Genomic DNA, 22,360 nt, shown 5'->3' on the forward strand with positions numbered 1-22,360 from the left:
GGTTGAAGTGTCCCTTTAATGCTACTGAAAAGGCTCACTGACATTTACTTTCTCTGGCCATATGATTTGTCTTGTGGACTGACTCTGTTTGCCATAGAAATCTATAGTGGCACCTCAGGCAGTAAATTTGCCGTTCGTGCATATGTCTTTGTAGTGCTTGTCTATTTATTAATGGCCTTTGTGATACAAATACAACAATTTGCAGATGTATTACAGTATTGGAGCAACTTGTAAATTTAAAGTAACAGAGTTTCAAACTCTCGCTCTTTGATCACAGCTTTTGCTCTATGCTTGCCTGAGGAGGACTAAAGATGAAAGTTGTTGGACTTTTTTTAACCATGATAAGTTCAGGTTTAATAAGTCAACAAACTTCTGAAGCCGACCATCAGATGCTAGAATGCAGCTTATGCTAAATTACAACTCTGGGATTATTTGTGGTCATTAATGGATTTTCTTATGGAAACATCATAGTCAATACTAGGGCTGCACGATTCCTGCTAAAAATTCCTGCAATAAATGTTTTTCTTGAAAAAGTAAGAATTGTAAGAATTGTTTGAAACATCGTGATCGTCTTTATTATATTAGAACCAATATTGTTGCGTTGTCCATCGTCTCCGTCGCCACAATGATTTTCTGCCATGGCGCTAATTTTCTCTCTCTGCACCTTGTTATACGTCACACAAGTCATATAAAAAGATTTGTGAATGAATAGGGTTTGGTTTTACCCGTGTGTTTTTACTCCGCTACGCGTCGGGTGGTTCTTCGCCTCTACGTCGTGCATTAAAACCCTTTAATGCATGGCTAGCCGTGGATTATCCCTTACGTAAACCTTAGGATGGTTTTATTGCTGTAATAAAAAAAAAACATCAGATATTTACAAATTTGTTTTTTGAATTTGGCATCATATTGAATTCAAAGTACAATTGAGGAATCTGTCGCTGCAAGCTGAGGATTCAAATGTCTTGATGAGTCTATAAATAGCAGCGATATCTGGTTTGTGTATCTTCTTGCAGGGCTCGTGCACCATCCCTACATGGATGGTGGCAGAAGTCACGGATGAGTTGATCTTTTGTCTGTTTTGCTCAGTATTATGACTTCGCACCAGTGCACAGGTTTATTTCGGCTAAGACACCATGTGAGGAGTTATCTTATGCGTGGGATTTATACACAGGCACTCTGTGGTGCACACAAGTGTAATTCGAATTTATCTACAATTTAACTGTGCAACCAAATGAGGATTCACAGTGCAACCTGGGTCATGACTGTAACAGTGGATAGGTGTTTTATTTTTAGAAGTCCGCCCAAAGGACTGTACAAAGTCACATGATTAGACATCTCTTTAGAAGCAAGCATGACCCTGGTGATGATATTTTTCAAATAAATTATGTATTACTTGATATCAGTATTACTTAGAAATTCTGTGTGTGGCTTGCTAAAAGGATAGTGTGAGCCATGATACATTTTTGAATGGTAATTTATTTAAAAGTTAATTAATTATGTTCTTTTTAAATATTTTATTTTCTAGAAAGGGTTTTCAGTTTTTCGTAAATGTATACTTATAAATCATTTACTGTTGTAGCAGAAAGTTTTCACTCTAAAAATGCTGGGTTAAATTAACCCTAGATGTTTATATTTGACCCAACAATGGGTTGAAAGAACCCAGAATAGGTTTAATTGCAACATAGTGGATTGGGTTTGTCAATTTTTTACCCAATGTATCAGAAAACAAAATAAACAAATTTCTATGTAATTTTTGTAATATTAGGGGAATGTTTTCTATAATTTCAATAAAAAGCCACAAGCGATTGCAGGTCATGTGACTAAAAACAACCAACCTTTCCATGACCACATCGAAAGCTCGGGCTAACAGCTGATCATACCTGGACAAAACAGGGTTTTATTTCTCATCTCTATATATTTGTAGTAGTAAAGTGCTAGAAATCAATATCCTTTGCTGATAGTTCCTCGTCATTGTGGAGGGTGCAGTTCATGGTTCCATAGCACCCTCACCTGTTTTTACTGTTTGTTAAATATAGTTTTTTGTAAGTTCAATAAATGTTACTTTTTTAAATTGAAACTTGTAACATTTGGCATCTATAACCCCATTCACACAGACCTCTGGTCCCAGAAAATACCCGTAAAATTGCCAGACAAGCGTCTGTGTGAACAAAAACTCGTTCCGTTAATCTTCTGGGATCGTTGCCGGAAAGAGGACCTAGTCAGATACCCGGATAACCCTCTGTGTGAACAAGAAGCCGCAAGAATGCCGTAATGGGCGTGTCGTAGTGAGGAAGCGCGCGTCATCAAACCAAAAGCTTATGGTTCAGCTCCTTACAACGAGAGATAACATGCATATAAACATTCACCACGAGAAATGTTGCAAACTAGATTGAAGCAGTTACCAGGAAATGATAAATGAGACGCATAAACAATGACGCACGTGCCGCAGTGAGGACGCGCGTGTCATGGCAACATGAAGTTGGTTCACAACATTGATTTACAACATTCACGACGAGAAATGACAGCAAACTGGACTGAAGCAGATATCAGGTAAGTTAGCTGGTTACTTACTGCGTTGAAACAGAGATCATTCAGCAGCATAAAAGAATATCGCGTCACGTGCTCATTTGAGCTATAATAAACGAAAATACCCGTGCGTCATACCAACAAGATATATCGTTCTGCTCCTCAAAATGCGGGTTTTAAATGCATATAAACAATCATGATAAGAAATGTCTGAAAACCGTTTTAAAGCAGAGATCAGGGAGCTCGTCAAATATCCACTCTGAAGCTGAGATCATTCACCAGCATAGAACTGTGCGTTCACGCGCTCCTTTATAGTCTTTTCATAAACAAAAATGCACGCGAGTTGTTTCTGGAGAGAGAAATAATAAATGAAGAGTTTGGTTCCAAAACGCAATAAATCCATTTTGACAAATTTTGGTAAAAACATGTTTTCTATACCAAGAAAGTGACAAGATGAAAACCACTATTTTCTGTTACAAACTTTCACATAGCATCTTTAGGTTATAAAAACATAAAAAATTCAAATCCATAACTTGATTTTCAAAGATTTATTATAAAAACTGATTATTTTTTCCACAAAATGCAATAAATCCATGACAAGTTTTTATTCAAAATGCTATAAATCTATTGAATCAATAGCCTATATAAATGTGCATTCATCCTTGCCATGTTATATTCATTTAGTTGACTAGTTGTACACACTAATTAAAAATATAAACATTAATGTCATTAATCAAAACATTTACTTTGTCATATTAAGAACACTGTCATTGCTGCGGTTATACTTGACGTCGTGGCTTAATGTTTTTCACAGCGATCAGCTGTAAAATGTTTTGGTCCTGCTCGATTTTCGTTGACTTTGAGTAAAATTATGGAAATTTTTTCATAAGATCCCCTGGGGTCAATGTGTTATCATGACAGAACCTTGATGCTGTCGGCCCGGGCAAACAAGCACCCGTGCCTTTTGCGTAAATTATTAGATGTTGATGGCTTACGTTTCTTTCCCGTCACAGAAAACCATCACAGGTTTATCAATGCTATTAAAGTATTATTTTGTTTTTGTTTGATCACGAAGTACAAAGTAGATGAGGAAAACTAGGATTCCGTGTACTCAGCGCGCCGCCATTGTTTGTTTACATTGCGTGAATGGTGCGCTGTAATCTGTGGAGTGGATTTATGGCATTCTGTAGAAAAGGGGGAGTGGCGTTTGTTGCATTTTGGAAAAAAAGGGAGAAAAGATGACAGAATAACACGGCGGATAATGGATTTTGCGTAAAATTCTGGCAGTAACTCATTTTTTTCAAAAATGGCGTTTATTGCGTTTTGGAACCAAACTCTTCAAATAATATGCAAACTTCAGACGCTGCGTAGAAGAGAGGGCGGGACTTTCAACAGGTCACGTGTCTTTCCGGGACCATCAGAAGCCGGGTAGTCATGGCAGTGTGAATGAACAAAATATTTAATCATCCTGGAAAAATCCCGGATGCCTTTCCCATGTATTTTACGGAATTTGTGTGTGAAAAGGGCTATTGTGTCATATTTATGATGTAAATTGAGTGAGCAAAAGCAGTATCGACTCCAAATATCGGCTCAAGAAAATCGTCAGCCATCGGCTACGTCTGATGAAACATAAATCGGTATCGGCATCAGCACTAAAAAAGTCCATATCGGTCGATCCCTACTTAACATAGCTAAATATTAAATGGCCTATAATACAATATAATAATGTGTAATAATATAAATAATATGTAAAATTCGAATTTTGGGCTAGGAGTTTATACGATTTTTTCTTTATCGTAATCTTTGTCATGGAATGTATTTTTGTTGTGTTTGTTGGATTGTTGTTGTGATATTTCGTGTTGCATTACCATGATAAGAAAATAAATAAATAATTGAAATGGAAAAAAGTTGTAAACTAAAGTAATTGATTTTAATCTTTGACATAGCCTTACTTAGTCAATATTAAAGAGATTAGGTTATATTTCAAATAATTTATTACATTATGTAGTATTATTTTATGTAGACCATAGTAAATCACAAAAAATGACTTTAGTTGGGTTTTCACTAGGGCTTGGACGATTAATCGTGTTAGTGAGTGTCTTATCAATGAATGAATTACGGTAAAATGCAGCCACATCCAAAAGCCAGAGGGCGCTCTCATGCATTTGTGCTGCAAAAGAAGTACAGTTACAAGGGATACGCTATTCCAGGAAATGTCTATAATCATATTTACATCACTGTTTTTCAAATTGTTTCAGGTATTTTCATGATAATAACGACTATTTAAAAAAATGTGTTTGACGAGTGTTGCTTTTTTGCAACGACTCAAACTCATAGTGTTTTTAGATTGATAAGGACTTCCTACTGATCAAAGAGCCTCAGTACACGCACAAGCTGTGCATGAAACACAGAATCGATTTCAGACAGATATTTTTAATGGGAAACGCGATGCATCATTTCAGCCTTAGTTTTCACAAACAAGGTCACACATGTGTCATGTCTTTCTTTATTGTTGAAACATCAATCATCAGTCTATAAACAGCATTTCATCAATCTGTTATTCACTCCACTTCAGTGTTGCCAGTTTAACATCCCTTGATCTTATTAAAACCCCTAAACTTACTGAAGACCCAAAACACCCAAACCTTTGGAATGGATATTGTTGTTGTTGTTGTGCACAGGTCTTTACACGGGTATAAATCTGGTGAGCTAGTGTTTGGGGATGAGTGAGCTGCAGTGTGTATGACTGCTGTCTGGTCTGCCTCGTCTCCAGCTTGGAGGACAGTCATGATCAAAAGACAGAGAGAGAGATCCAACTCCCCCCTGAAGGTGTGCCTGGTGTCACAGAGCAGCAGGGCTGACACACCAGTCCCTCTCTGGCTTTCATCTGAGTCCTGATGTTCAGCGAACACTCGCTTCTCTTCCCCCATGACTGCCAGAGAGACACGGCAGAATAAAGTGCTTGCTTTATTATTGAATACGGGGGCCTTTTTGATGCCACAGCTCATTGATTGTGAATGAAATCTGGGTTAGATATTTTGCCAGTGTCATCTGTTTTGATACCGCTTTACGTCTTAAATGACATAAAACCATATTGTTTTTAAAAACAGCTTGCATTAACGGTATAAATTGATTTCATAATCTCAGATTAACATGCATAAGCAAGATGCAAGAAAATGGAAACGGTGCAGCATTGGCTCGACCAATGAGGCGAGATTGCCGCATAGCTATCTGTTTGGGCATCCGACTGTTTTTGCTATTATGTTTGGTGATTTATGGCACACAGTTTACACTTCAGCTTTAAACGCCTGAAGAAATTATTATACCATCAATGCACGGCGATAGGCCATGGGAGGGGAGTCAGGACCAGACTGATGTGTTTGAACAGCCTACGGTTGTCTGTCTTGAAATAGAGGGATGAGCCAGCTTTTCAATTATATATAACCTCACATCAAACAAGCTGTCAACATGTATTAGAGGCTCTTTGTGCGGATAAGAGCGCGAGACATCACAGGCTGGATGTTGCCAAAGGATCGAGTCTGACAGATTCACAAAACCTGCAAAAAACCATTGCCATTGCCATTCATTTTCAATCCTCCATTTGTCTTTTCTTTCAATGGAAGATGTACTTCCCCTTTGTGATTTCTATTCACATTGAATTGATGTGGGAGGCATTATTGCATTGATTATGGATTAAATGGTATTACTGCAGACTGTGCCTTTGTTTGTGATGATGCTTTCTGGAAAATAGATTTTGCAGTATCAGGCGTGAATCGTTTGCCTATATACTTTGCAATGTAACGTTATAACATCTTCTCTCCTGTGATTATATTTCTCCTGTCAGGTTCCTTGAGTATACTTCACGCTGGGTATGAGTTTGAAAACAGGTCATTAGGAAGTAAGGAAGACGATTAAAAGCAGGAACGTGGATAGATCCACCGTTAAATATGTATGAGGGCCATTTGTGATGCTGTCAGCTTGTTCCTTGATCTGAAGAGCGTTCAGACTTCAGACGCAGTCATGGTTTAAAGCTTCTGCAAAGATCTTGGTTTAAAGCAGAATATGTTGTGTCAGCTGTTGTTTAGAGAATTATAAAGTCTTAGTGACCCCCGATTTTATTGCATAAAAAAACAGGGAGAAAAGTATGGAATTTGATTCGAGTAATTTCCAGGTCTGGAAAAGTATGGAAAATATTTATGTTTCCAGACTATTTCCCTTTTTCGTTTTCTAAATATAAAATTAAGAATTTCTATATGTATACAATAAATATATATTATATATTCAATCGTTTTTTATGGCAATTGGATCAGTCTGCCAGCTTTAGTTTGGAATGACGTGAGGGTAAATAAATGATGATAGACATTTAATTTTTGGGTAAATTAATAACCCTTTAAAAATTATGACTGCTTTAGCATTTTGTACGTTAAGGTCACAAAAGGCAATATTTTTATATAGAATTTCTAAATATTTTATTTATAATTAGCGTATTGTTTAAACAGTCTTTTCAGGGTTGCTGTACCTAACAGCAAATAAAGCATTGTCATTTGACTTCAGCTCTATTTTCAAATTTTCTGTTTAATTGTACATAAACATCCCTTCTGTTTCTGTATTTAAAAATTTAACACGATAGCCTAAGCCTACATAGGTTTTGCGCCGATAGCATTGTGGGTAAGTGCGTCGCCATGTAGGGCTGTTGTGCTTGTAAAAAGTAATACCTAGATCTAACTTCTAAAAATTGAGGCAAGTGATTGCATGGGAAGTTTAAGGTTGAGTCAACTTGCAACCTTTTTTAAGTATAATAAACACTGTAATATTACTTACTTACTTAATACAAATGCAACAAAATTAAGTTTAGTTAACTAATAGTTCTAGTATTACTCTGTTAGTTTAATTTACTTTTCTTGTTACAAGTAACTTTTTTTATGGTTTGTTGTTGTTTCCACAAACATTGATTTAAACTTCATATTTCTGTGAGATGAGGGCACGAATTGTTTATTCAATCAATGCGCCCACCCAATTTCGTTTTGGGCAGCTGTAAAGCGTGACATAATTCAGTATGCAGTCTATGCACAAGCACCAGCCTTCTGAACAATGGTTAGTACAAAACTCAAAAGAAGAAACAGAAACTCTTCCAAATCTCGAAGATAAATAAACATTAAAAACTAACAAAACTTTCTTTTTAGTTAAAAACACATAAAATAGAGTTTAAATTCAAATTATACTCTCCAAATGCAGTCCTGCGAAAGCATGCTGGGAACTACGAGTCCACTGCCTAGTTTGTTATGTTTAATAATAAAATCACGTAGTTTCAACACAAAATTATTAAGTTAATTTCCTTCTTACAAATTTAAGTGGATTATACATGATAAAATGAAGTTGAATTTACTCAATGATGTGTTCATTTAGAATTACTAAAATTATTCAAATTATTATGTTATTTTAACTCATATTTTGATTTAAAAAATTAAAATTAAAAAATTGTAACACCGTTTACTCATTTTATTTAGTTAAATCTACTAAGGCACAGAAACACTTTTTACAGTGTAGTTCGAGTCCTGGCTCATGGACTTTTCCCCATCCCGCCCCCCTCTCTCCCCCACCTCACTTCCTAACTACTTTCCTATCCTAATAAAAGGCAAAACCACCAATACTAAATGTTTAGAATGTAACATACTTGTTAGCAGTTAAATTTTAAACAATTTATCAGAACAAGTTAAATATGGTCTGAAAAATCTGTAGGGAAGTGTGGAAAAGTATGGAATTTTGAAATGAAAAATATAAACATAAAAAAAACATAAAAAATACAGCTAAGTAGCACCATAAAACTAACTGACTTTTGATAGAGATCAGATTCAGAGCAATAATCAAAACATACACGAGCATACAGCCGTTTGCCCTAAGCAGGGGTATCCAAAGTCGGTCCTGGAGGGCCGGTGTCCTGCAGAGTTTAGCTAAAACTTGCCTCAACACACCTGCCTCAAAGTATCTAGTCTGTAAGATCTTGATTAGCTGGATCAGGTTTGTTTGATTAGGGTCGGAATAAAACTCTGCTGAGACACCGGTCCTCCAGGAGCAGGAATGGACACCCCTGCCCTAGGGCAGGGGTTCCCAAACTTTTTTTCTGGTAGATGATGCGCGCCCCCGTGTATGCGTTTAACCACTGTGATATTTAGACGCCATTCGAGTTTACTATGGTAAAAAACGTACACTTACTGCCGTCAGCTAATAGATGACATATGAGAGGTTTCCTAATGTTTACCAGTGCGTCACGTGCAGACCCATCAAACACATTCACGAAAGCCTTTACTGTTCGCACAAAAGGTGTATAATAGTTTGCAGATTCATTATAACAGCTCAAGTTTCAAACAAAATTAAATGAAAGCTTTTAATAAGTTCTCTACAGTAAGTATTTATGTATTTTATTATATAATTCATTGGCGGTCTCTTTACCATGCATGAAAACACATTGCTCGCGTATCCTGTGCCCATGTCTCGTCACATTTCATTATTTCTATTTTTGCCATAAAAAAGTCTCTCTCTCTTGGTCCCTCTCCTCCTTCGTGACTAACAACTTTATCATAAGACGTCCCACATGACAGTTTCCCTGATTTCAGTCAGTTAAGCATATTTATAATATATATGGAATGAATGAAACGAGTTGGCACGCATATAGCGGCTGCAGTGCATAACAGAAGAGCAGTGCGTAGAAAAAGACAGCAGCTGTCTTCTACGTTTCTATCAAAAACTAATAAATTATAGTTTTTTATTTAAAATAAAAGCGATTAAAAAGGAAATGTTTACTGTTCATTTTTTTATTTATTTATTGTATGGAAAATCCCACTTAAAGAAACAGACCGCCATTACATTTTTCCTCTCGCGCACCCCCTGGTGGCAGCTCGCGTACCCCTGGGGGTGCGCGTACCACACTTTGGGAATCCCTGCCCTAGGGCGATACTTCCGGGTTTTATAAGTTTGTGGATAGTAGCGGTATTACGGATTGCCGAAAATACTCGTCATTGGCAGGGAAGCTTTTTTCCCTTAATTGACGATGAATCGTCAATGATGGGGAAAGAGTTAATATTTTGTTAAAAATATTCCCTTTTTAAGCAAACTAAACATTACCAGGGTTCTTTGGGAGAAACTTAATATTATCAATTTACACCAATTATCCTGTTTAAAGTTTACATACCCCTGGCTCTAAATGTATTGTGTTGCCTTCTTGCATCAGGAAATGTTTGTGTCTTTTGAACTGGGTTATTTTTGTAAATGCAGGTTTTTTCGATGATGTGAGTTATGTGAGCATCTTTTATGTGAAATAGCTTGTTAGTACGATATAGTGAAACCTATTTTTACACTCCACGTCTCCCCAAATTTTCTCTGGTGGTCCCTTGGGGAGGCATGTCTCGCGCTGTTGAGAGTTTGTTTGGATCACTTTATTTTCATCACAAGTATTCAGACTCTTTGGCCAACTAAAATAACTAGAGAAATTTCGCTCTTCGAGTATGCATTAAATTGCATTGCTATAATTTTGTGTCTATAAAAGTTAACAAAATAACCACAAATGTGACTATAGATGATGTAAGACTTTAAGTCTGAATGCATTTAATTTCAGTTTCTGAAATGAAAGTGAAAACTATCTTTCTGTTTATGTGTGGTGGTTTAGCGGTGCTTCAGGAGCAGGGGGGATGAACCGTGAGGAAGCCCCTGGCAAGTCTCCTGAGGAGATGTACATCCAGCAGAAGGTGCGGGTGCTGCTCATGCTCAAGAAAATGGGATCAAACGTAAGTCAAACAACAAGCGTTTAAGTTGTAATGAGCTTTATTGTCATCCCAAAATGTCATTGCCAACTCATATTAATTCAGCATGTGAGCCAAAAGGTCTTGATATTTAATGTAGTAGACTGTATCATTTTAAGGGGTTAATGTCATTTATTTATATATGTTGGATAATTTTTGCTTGAAATATTATTACAAATTTTGTATACTAACATGTTCTGATCAATAATGCCAACACACTGGATACATTTAAATAAGCAAAAAGGTTGTTTTAGTCTAAGCTTAGTATAAACTTGCTGCCTTTCTAGATTTCGTGACCATTTCATTGTCCCTTCAAACTAACCCTTAGCTAGTCTAGACAGTTTATTGTCTCAAAATGATTATGAACCCAGCATTGACTTTTCATTGCCATGTGTTATGATTTTTCCCCCACCCTTGCAGCTGACACCAAATGAGGAAGCGTTTCTGCGAAATTATGCAGGCGTGGTGCACAGCCAGATGAGTCAGTTGCCACAGCACCCCATTGACCAGGGTAAGTCAACATTTACCACAGCCCTGAACACCACATGGCAAAGCTGAGACATCACACATCCACCCTTGCATATTTAAGATACTGTGGTTCTTATTACACTAGCCAGGGAAGGATTATTTTCTTTCCTGATTGTATGTTTTAGTTTATAATCTGATATAGGTGATAAGATGGCATGCCTGTTGGGTTGGGTAACTCGAGATCATAAATGTACAAAATGAAATTTGTCCTTGTCATAGGTCACAGGGTTTATCTTAAAGGGGTAGTTCACCCCAAAATTATGTCATTGTTTACTCATTGGGATGTTTTTACAAACCTGTATACATTTCTTTGTTTTGATGAACACAAAGGAAGATATTTTTTAAATCAAATCGATCAAAAGCCCCATTGACTTCCATGGTAGGAAAAAGAATACTATGGCAGTCAATGGGGCTTCTGATGAGTTTGGTTTGAAACATTTCTTAAAATATCTAACAAACAATATATAACAAAGAACTGTATACAGGTATGTAACAACATGAAGGAGAGTAGTTGATCATTTTTGGGTGAACTTTAACTTAAAAAAAATAAAAAAAATAAAAAATAAATATGTTTTTATCAAATCAAAAACATCAATGCTTTACTCTGACTATGCATTGGTCATGTAAATGATTGTTGTAAATGCATATTAATCAATAAAATTATTAATCTAGTAGAAATTTGAAGGATGTGCTTTTAATGCTGCACAAGTGTTGACCCAACACAAGGGGGCACTAGCACAACATAAATTGTTCCTGTTGTCAGCCAAATGCTCCATGTATTGCAAAGATGATCTCCTTTGTTTTCAACCAAGATGATAAGTTATAGCGAAATAACTTGTTAGTTGCATCATATCACATAATTAGGATGAGACTGCATTATCATCTTTATCCACCATGCCTGAAATTCACATGCTTTGGAAAAAACAGATGCATATAACACTAGATGTATAAAAGGATGGAGCACAGATTTTGTGCTCGTTAATTATGTATACTAGCTCGGTTGTTAAGCAAGCATATCAATGTTGAGCTCTTTTTGGTAGGATCTAATAAATAATGCAGTAGCAGAATAGAGATGCACCTCTGGGATTTTTCCTCCACAAATACTCTTGCTCATCTTCTTGCTCGAGTTTGTTATGAAATCTTCCATCGCCGATGAACACATTTTTTATGTGTGGGATTTTAATAAGATACAGCGATGCGATGCATCTACAATAACAAATGAAAATGGCTGCCTCAGATAAAAGCGATCTCTGTTTATTAAACTCACTAAGAGCGTGTGATCATCCACCGTCTAATGAAGCTGAGATGAAAGAGAAATGCATTTACTTAACAACACAATAGTCGTCTGTAAGCCCTTCTCAAAGTGAGAACAAACTCTTTATTTTGCCATTACTGGGGTTAGTGATCTTTATTCAATGCACAGACTATTGTTCTTGTTAAAGGATGTGCTCTGAGATTTGTCAGTTTCCATTAAAACAAACTTGCTATCTGTGTGAACCCAAAAATAAATCTGGCGATGGAAATGCTAAAGGGTGTTCTGAGGTGAACACTAAGAATGCATTTAGCGAAGGCACTTATTTTAAGCAAATAAAGCCGATAATGTAAGAGGTAATATTGTTGCAAATGGATGGTAGTTTAGATCTAAGATGGATAATGTTTTCTCGCAAAAGACCAAAATGAAGCAGGATCTCGAGGGAATATACTGCAGTTAGATAAATTATTTACGTATTAAGATGTCTCAGAGGGCTGCCCGTGTTTGCATGCAACACCTCGGAAAATGAGTCACCCAGCGGCTAATAGATCTATGCAGATAAATCTATATTTGCCCTTCATTCTGATATGTTGCGAGTTAGCTCTTGTGAGCTCTTACGTGGCCTTTCATTTATAAATATGAATGATCTGTAGGTCTCTCAGACTTTTGGCATAAATTTAAAGGGCTGGCTTTATGGTTTGTGAATACCGTATATGGATGGGAATTCATTTTGCAGTCAACACAGTGAAATAAATAGACTAGAGATGTACTGTTGAGTCTATAGAGGCAACCACTGTGGCAACTTTTTCACTCTGTAAACCGCTATTGTTCTCTCATGTGAACAGACCCCTTTGTGTAATGGAGCCCCCACCCATCTTTGTTTATGACAGTGGTTCTCAAACTTTTTACTGTGCGTCCCGCCTTGTGTAGGGTGCAACCCTTCGCGCGTCCCCACCAAAAAAAAAACCATCATGACATAAAACAATTTTAAATGTAGAATTTGAATTAAACAAATCATTAAATGATACAGTGTAGTGCTGTTGGTTTGTAGGTATATTTTTATACAGAATTTATAATAATTTAATGTATTTTATACAATGTCATAAAACTTGCACCATCTCGCACCCCCCTAGTTTGAGAACCACTGGTTTATGAGAAAAAAAAACGGGCATAATAACATTTTATGAAGATGTTGTGTGTTGAAATTTCAACACCTTAGTGTTTCTTTCTGGCATTTGCATTTAGGGCTCATCTAATTAGCTTATTACCATAGGCATATATTATAAATGTTATGTATTTTTAATCAGTTCTCAGGCCTTGAAGTTTAAGGAATGAGGCTGAATGGTGATGTCAGGAAAGGAGGAAGAGGAGGGAACTTTTGCACTTAGCTGCAGCTTTCCTGGAGCTCAACTGAAAGTGCATAGGGCTAGCAACACCAAGAGCATGTATTTGAATCCTAGATTGTGCGTGTGTATATATTCATATACATACATAAGATACGTCTCGTTCCATGTAACATATTGTATTTTAAAACCCAGGCAACACAAAAATAAAATGCGTCTCATGATACAGAGGTTGTTTGCAATATGTTGTGATGCATTGCGTTACTGTCAAGCATGGCGATATATTGGGATATTACCTATTTTAGGAATGCAACAGGGGTCTCCAACCTTTTGGTGAGCAAGGGCTACCACAATGGATAAAACAATCTGGAGGGCTACTTTTTTATCTAGTCCCCCCAAAACTTTTAGTTTTACTTGTTGATATAATTTTATTTTACTTGTTGATATGTTTTAGCATTGTTTAACATGTTAAAATTCATAAAAGAAGCCAAGCTAAGATAAAAATATGTAATAAATAAACATTAAAATCGAGGCTATTAATAGAATGTGCTTTGGGGGGCAACTCACAGACTCTGTGAGGGCCGCCTGGTGCCTGCGGGAAACATGTTAGAGATTACTGCAATAGAGTATCATTTTAGGAAAGCTGTCATTGAGAACACACCACCACATGCAAACCTTGGCAAAACAGTTTGTGGCGCACCCCTATGCTAGTACTTAGTTTAAGTTCAGAGATTAGAAGAACGCTATCTAGTGATCGGGATGTAAACTCCAAACGAAACAACTGTCATGAATCTTGTATGATTTTTATTTTACAAATATCAATATTGCATTTTAAAGAAACAATATTTCCCAACAAAATATCATGAGGCTTAATATTTTTACAGCCCAAATGCAAACTGCAATTCTTTTGTCATTGTCACCTAATTAAAAAATTGAAAAGAGTTTTGATGTGTTTTCCCACCTCTATAATCTGCCCTATATATTGATGCATCCTTAATATAAATGTATATATTTTATTTATGTTGAAAGCCTGTGAGTAGCATGTCTGAGCTCTGAACCTCACCATTGAAAACAGACTGGCATCCCTTTGTCATTAGCCTTGGGTTTTGTACAGTAGTCAGTTTCCATGGCGACGGAATGGGTTGCGATCAGGGTGGACAGAGGCTCCATGGTGGTGTGTGAATGAGGGTGAGGAACGGGTCTCATTAGTGGACCTTCAGGCGAGCCACATTGTTATTTACAAATGAATGGTGTAGGAACAGCACACTCACGCTTTCTGCCCTGTATGTGTGACACGCTGCGTTTGAAAGGATGCTGCTCTTTTACAAGCTTTAATTGTTCTTGGACTGGTGAAGATCGTATCGACTCAATAGCAACGTTGTGTAAGTGATTGCCCTTCAAAAACAGAGTTCAAAGCAATGCTTCATTTAGTTGTGTGTATTATCCATCTGCAAGCAGAGTCAACATTTTTTTTTCTTGCGTCTGCTGGTATAATCCTTCTCAGACAGCGTAATCCCAGACTGCACTCGGAGCGACATGGAGCATTCTTAAGAAGCTTCATTACCAAACCAATGAGTCAGGCATTTATAAAACCATGCCCGAAAAGCTGTTTTCCTGTAATGTCTGCACCGCATAAAATCTCAAAGAAAAAAATATTCAGCATTCTGCTTTAGAATTCAGGACGGATTGAATGAATTACTTTTGCTTTTGGCTAAAATAAAAAAGGAGAAATAGCACATTAAGGTATTTATAATGCATTTGCTCTCAGGCTATTATTGTAGGCCTAAATCTGTTCATTTGTATTGTTAAATGTATTTACAGTTATTTTGTTTTCCAGCTGTAGCTCACTAGCAAAACTGAAAAACTGAGTAGATGGTTGATTTGTTAGCCTGTCCCATCACAGACCTGCTGTTCATATTATTATCGTCTATTGATGTTAAAGATCCTGTTCTTTTTGTGTTTTTGAAGCTTTGATTGTGTTTACAGTGCGCAATATAACATGTGTTCATGTTTCAAAAAACGCAGTATTTTTCACACAATTTACTTATCTGTATAGCACGTTTTTCACTGTCCTCAAAACAGCTGATGTCTTCCTTTTTCTATGAAGTCCCCCCTTCAGAAATACGTAACGAGTTGTGTAGTAGTTTGTTTAGTGTGTTGTGATTCGATGGCAACACTTATCTTGCCGTTAGACTGACGTATTCATGTGAGCGGAGTTTAGTCAAAAAACAGTCATTAGTCATTAAAGCAGGAAGTAGAGGAGGAAGTCCTGTTCGCTGTAGGCTTTGAAAGGCAAATTCTGTTAAAGAAAATATATCGACTGGCAATGAACTTTAAGCTTTATCATTTTACAGGTATTATTTATTCTATTATAGCAACATTACACACTAACTAGGGTTTAAAAAATGGGATCAGAAAGAACGTGACCTTTAAAGATTGTGACCTGTGCCTATTCTAATATTTATGGTTATAGTTTACTCTCACTGAAATTTGTGTTGTTGTTGTTTTTTTAATTCACAAGAAATGGAAAAGAAAGAAACAAAGATGCAGTGTATCAAAAAGTATGTTTATTTTTAGGTTCTCATGGTCATTAACAATTGTAAAATCAAAGTTTGGAAAAGTATTGGAAGTGAATAAAGTCAAGCTATTAACAGAAACATTATTGGGTGGTTTCCCGTACAGGGCTTATCCTAGTCCAGACTAAAATGCATGTTTGAGTTGCTTTAATTTAAAAGCACCTGTTCCTGACTAATTTGATCTCATATCTGTGACTTTAGTTTTTTTGTCTCAAGATGCACACCTGTAGTGTTTTTTTTTTAAGGTATGTTTGTAAAAACCTAATATAAATAAGGCCTAGTCCTGGATTAGCCTAAACCCTGTCCGGAATACCGGCACTATAAATGTTGGGATGCACCGATATCTTGGCTGATACTGTAAAACCTAAAAGTTAACTCAACTCAAACCATTTAAGTAAACCGGTTGCATTAGTTTTAAAACACATACATTTGAGTACTGTGAACTTAAACAAATTGAGTCATATGCAGTTGTGCACTTAAATTTAAGTTCACACTACTTAAATATAAGTGCATAATTGCACATGACTCAAGTTCACAGTACTAAAATGTATGTGTTTTCAAACTAAAATGGTCTAATGCAAGCGGTTTACTTAAATGGTTTGAGTTAAAGGTTCTCTAAGCGAATTCACGCGTTTTAGACCATAACATTTTTTTTGTTATATACAGCAAACATCTCCTCACTATCTGCTTGCTTCCTGTCCGCTGATCAAACTGTAAAAAAACGCAATCTCTGTAGACAGCCCAGCCTCCACAAAATGCAATAATAACAAACTGGCCAAACCTACACCAGAAACCATAACAAAGTATTCTAACCAATAAACGCCAAGAAGGATTTGGGGGTTGGGTTTGGGCGCGTTCATGAAAGCACGGAAGGGAGGGGGAGGAGTTAACTACGCTCAGTTTGTTTGAAAACACATTTCAAAAATCAACACACAGATTCGCTTAGAACGACTTTAAGTTAACGATTTTACAGTGTAATATTCAATACTTTGAACGACATATATCGAAACTGTTAGTTACCGATAGTTTTATTTTTACTCCATGTTTCAAATAAGTGTCATGAAGTGCTGAGCGTACAAACTGCAATACTGTTAGGATGAATACTGTAGTGTGCAAATAAAAACATTTAAAAGGCACATATTTATGCCGTAACATGTGTGCAGGAGGCGCAATGATATTACGCAGCGCCCGAAAATAGTCCCCTACTATTAAAAAGTAACCAAGGGGACTATTTTCGGGCAGTGCGTCATATCACTACGCCTGCTGCAGCCATGTTATGGCTGTAAAGTCCTTGATTATTACGCCAGAATGAGAGTATAGTTCCTAGCCATATCTGCATAGAAAATCACAACTTTTAATTTTTCGTCGGTCTTCGTACACGATAGGAAAAATATCGAAACTCTTCGTTTATTTTTTAGCGCAATGTTAATGGTCTAATCCGAATCAATGGATAATGCTAAGCTATGCTAAAAGTAGTACCCCCAGACCCGGAGATCGGCTGAATGGATTCCAAAATGGTAAAAATCACATGTTTAAAGGCTCTCTAAGCGAATATGTTCGACGTCACTTGTTGTTGATATTTGAACTGTTTTCAAACAAACGGAGCTTAGCTAACTCCTCCCCCTCCCTTCCGTGCTTTCGTTAATGCGACCAACCCCCACCCCCAAATCCTTCTTGGCGTTTACTGGCTGTAAAACTTTGTTTTGTTTCGTGGTGTAGGTTTGGCCAATTTGTGTATATTGAAGTTTGTAGAGCCTGGGCTGTCTACAGAGATCGCGTTTTTTTACAGTTTGATCAGTGGTCAGGTAGCAAGCAGATAGTGAGGAGATGTGTGCTGTATGTAACAAAAAATGTTTTATGGTCTAAACCGCGTGAATTCGCTTAGAGAACCTTTAACTCTAAGGGAGCTGGAAAATGACCATATTTACAGTTTTTTACAATTGCTATGACACTTTTTTTCAATACTTTTAACAAGTTTCCAAAACTCATAACGCAGCAACACAACTAAAACACACAACTTGCAAAATCATTAATTTCATGCTCAAAATCACAAATTGTAAACAAAACTCTCACACTGTTTACCAAAAAACTGTAAACATGTCCCAGAATCAACTAGTTATGCCAAATCACCAACACATGTTCTCTTCCAACAGAAACATTTAGTCAATCATAACACAATGTCATAAAAAACACAAACATAAATCATATTTCATTAATCTTTACTGAAGCTAAAGATTACTGAAGCTGATTGGTTGAATATTACATTATCACAACAAATGTCATGGGTTTGTATGCCAGAGAACACGCATGCTAATAAAATATGTACCTTTTAATGAATAGTTAAAGTCTTGGGTCTTCCAAATGCGTAATGTAAATGTAGCTAATGGGTGTATTATAGGATAAAACTCTTAATTTGATTTGATAAAATTAGAGTTTAGCACTTGAATAGCAATGAAACCTTAGTGGAACAGTCTGGGATTGTGAGTCATCTCTCTTTGTAGATCTAATATACGGTCATTCGCGCTGCAGGGTGTGAGGGTGTATGTGTGGTGGTGTGTCAGTCCCACACACACACTGGTCATGATTTATCACCACTGGTCATATTCACTCATTGATCCACTAATACCATCTCTATTCCCATCTATCAAGTCTTCAGCCATGATCCACTGGCTTCTATCACTGTCAGAGATGTTCAAGGATTGTAATATCATATTATTGCTATTATAAAAGCAATTTATAATTCAATCCCATAACTTTTGCGTTTCTTACAAAATGCTCTTCCAGCTACAGGAACACAATCACAGATGCGATTAAAGGGTTAAACCAGCTAGCATGGAGTTATGTGATTGAGACTGTGATGTGGGGAGGCAGATAGCTGCTGTTTGTTCATAGGTGTTCGTAGCCTGCCAGCTCGTGATGCAATCGGATTTCGAGCTGTTGCCAGGCAACGGCTCATCAGGGCTCTGACGTCTGTATAGTGTTGGCTGGTGCCCCTGTGACACAGCATGCATCACGGGGAGTGGCACAATCGTGAGGATGGAAAGCAGAAGATGGAGAGGGAAAATGTTATCAATCTGTTCACGGTTTCTTGTGCTTCCCTCTGCTTTTCTTACACTTTGGTACAACTGAGGATTTTAAGCATGGTCTGTCGATGCTTTTAAAGCCTTGTGCTTATCCGTGACCCCTCCTAGCCGGGTTGGATGTTATATAAGCGTTATGTAAGCCTAAGATGAACAAGATCAAAGATGTGGTGATGGTATTAGGTAGACACGTCTCGATGCGACGGTTAGGTCTTTTGATGTATAGCCACTATGATACAAAGCAGTCTTTACTGCTTTGTTTTTCTAATTTGCTCTTAAATGAAGCTCTTTCATTTTATCCCACTGAAAGCTGAAGACAATGTTAGCAACCAAATGGGTGATTCTCACGAAATCCATATTTAGGAGGGGTCCAGCATCCGAATTTTTGTATAATTATTTCTATTTGTTGCACATATAAGATTAAGGTCTGAACTTACTATAACCTTTATTTTTAGAGAATTTTAAAAATATTTCCTATATTATTATTTAAATTTTTTAGATTATCATTATAAAAAATGATCATTACTGCAACTTGATGTTACATTAAATATATGCATTTACAAATTCATGTTTCGGTAATGAGAACTAAAAAGTTTTTTAGGTACTATGACATAACAAAACTTTTATCTGGAGAGAAAAAAATAAGAACTGCTTACCTGGTAGCCATCTTGAGTGTCACAGTCAATTATGTCCCTTCCAACTATTTTTTTTGAAAATGTTAGTTCCTTAAGGGCTTAAACAATGATTGAAAATTGTTGTGGAGGATGAGAAAATTGGCCTGGGACACATTTGTATTCCTCATTAGTGTTTTTAACATTTACAAATGATCACCAAATACCACACGTTTCTATACTGTAAATGTTTATAGTTTAACTTACACTGAAGCTTTTTATTTTTTAGATTTTTTTATTATAAATATTTCCATGTCAAGAACCCAAATCCAGTCATTGACACGTTGCGGTAATTTCCCTTTAAATGTGGAAAAAACAACAATTGGTTTGTATGATGTCATTTGAAATCATGTGCAAAATAGTACATGAAGATATGTTTGTAACTGTATGCTTTTTATTTTGATACTCTTACTTTGCATTTACTTTTTTTACCAAAATGTTTCATGACCCCTCATAAGTCTAATTTCGCGAGAATCACACACCTGTGTTTAGGGCGCAGTCATATCAGACCAAACCAAACCGTGCCCGAGCATGATTGTCCCTACCTCCCATAGAAGCATGCACTCACTGTACCTTGACTGATCCGAGCCCTGGCGCACTTGCGTCATTAGGATGCGATTGTTTTAAATAAAACAGGAAGTAAACCACTCTCTTAATACTGGAGCCCATCCTAATGTTAAGTCTGTTGTTTTATTTGGTGCACAATGACACGCAGCCCTCTCACATGCCTATAATATTGCTTAGGGGCTGTTTACACTTGGTATTAAGATGTGTTTTAATCAATCGGATCACAAGTGGACGAGAGGGACACATTACGTTTACACCTGGTATTTAAATCCGTCGCTTTTGTCCACTTTCGACCGCTTCTGTCCTGAATACTGTGAGGGGACGGTCCATGAGACGGTGGGCGAGTCGGTCATTCAAACGCGAGCGGGAGTAATTATGAGTTTATATGGACGCAAACTAATATTATGTCGGAGTACACTGCTTGTTTAGCAAGTAAACATGCTGCATAGAGTTTTGTACGTGTGTATGTAAGAGCTTTCTCTGAATTTTCAGTGCAGTTGATGAAATAGGATCGCGCAACTTTCACCCTTTCAAAACGAAACTACGGAGAACACCCGCAGTAGTTTTATCAATGAAAGGCTAAAAATAGCGCTATTCACTGTATGTTCACGCCAGAAGTCAAAAAAAGACGTAAAACTTGTGTTTAATACCTCAGATTAGATAAATGGGCGGAGAGAAGGCGGTCGCGTGTGGCTGTTCGAACACATTCAACCACATTGCGTTCCGCAACTCCAAAGCGATCCGATCGAAAGTGGTTTCGACTACCTCTGGATGTGGTTGAAAGTGGTCGAAAGTGGACGAGCTCAAAACGTTTTGAACACCGTTTACACCTGGCATTAACGTCGTCCACTTGTGATCCGATCGACGAAAACGCATGTTAATGCCAAGTGTAAACAGCCTCTTAGTTGATCTGTTGCGTGTGCAGCTCAGACTTTCACGTAACCCTGCTGCGCACATCAGACGAGGGCAAGTGAAGGTGAGTGGTCACGCAATTGACATCTCTCCTTTTGAACCGCTCTCTGGCACAATTTGCGATCACACTGCATGTCCTTGCCTGAGCCCTAGTAAACCGCACCCAAGCCCACCTCTGCAAGCCGGCCATGGTGTGAGTGGGCCCTAAAATGGCTTATAACACCAGGTGTAAATGGGCACAAATCAGACCCATATTCATGGAGACGGCATACAGCTTGTATAAGTGTGAACTCTGCCGACAGCGTGTGATCTTTCAGTTCTCAGTAAGGTGTTAACACTCTCGCCTGAACGTGTTGGGATGAAACTCACATTTTTCTGTATGCTAATGTTTCTGGTTTGTTTGTTCCTTTATTGAAAATTCTTAGTTTTGTTGAATAATTGTTAGAGAATGGGGCTTGTAACCCGAAGGTTGCAGAGTTCTAGATACCAGAAAAGTGACCATTCAAAACTCTACAGGCTATACATTGGCTTTGAGTGAGCTACAAAGTGCACCTTTGGTGATTAAAAAAAGTCCCCCTAACCTAAAATTAATTCATTCACTTTTAAATGTTTCTATCGTTTCTATCAGAAAGTGAGTCGCCAGTGTGTGTGCAGAAAAATCCTGTTATTGTACAAATCCATCTATTCTTCTTTGTGATCTACTTTACTCCGCAACAGTCATACAAAACAGGCTGTTTGGGATCCCCTAGCAATGTGATTATGCCCCAACCATAACCGCTCAAAGACTCCGCCTTATCAGTCCTTATCAGTAAAACATGGAGTTTTTTTGTGATCGTTGCGGGCAAAAATCCTTTTTTCAAAAAATGTGATGGAATATGCGGGATTTTTATGCAATTTTATGGAAAGAAATTGCAGGAACATGCAAAAACTGCGCGACTTGCAAAAACTGTTTGCAGCTTTTCAATGATGTTCACGTCACATAATCACGTCACTTCATAACGTTCCCATGGCAACAGGGGACATGGCTGTGCTTGTGTGAGATAATGCAAAATTTTTCAACTTTCTGCTAAGATATATGTGATTTTATGCTGCAAAAGTGCGGCATTTTA

General features: G+C 37.2%; 1 protein-coding gene across 1 annotated transcript in view; it reads left to right on the top strand.

Moving 5' to 3' along the window:
* The window catches only part of ctnnbip1 (catenin, beta interacting protein 1), a 30,415-nt gene that overhangs the window by 4,268 nt on the left and 3,787 nt on the right, over positions 1–22,360 (top strand). The window contains exons 2-3 of the mRNA XM_065285547.1: positions 10,190–10,307; positions 10,743–10,833. Of these exons, the coding sequence (XP_065141619.1) occupies positions 10,212–10,307; positions 10,743–10,833 (187 nt within the window). The 5' untranslated portion in view covers positions 10,190–10,211. The remainder of the gene's footprint in view (positions 1–10,189; positions 10,308–10,742; positions 10,834–22,360) is intronic.

This window comes from Paramisgurnus dabryanus, chromosome 21 (assembly GCF_030506205.2).
Source record: "Paramisgurnus dabryanus chromosome 21, PD_genome_1.1, whole genome shotgun sequence".
NCBI lineage: Eukaryota > Metazoa > Chordata > Actinopteri > Cypriniformes > Cobitidae > Paramisgurnus > Paramisgurnus dabryanus.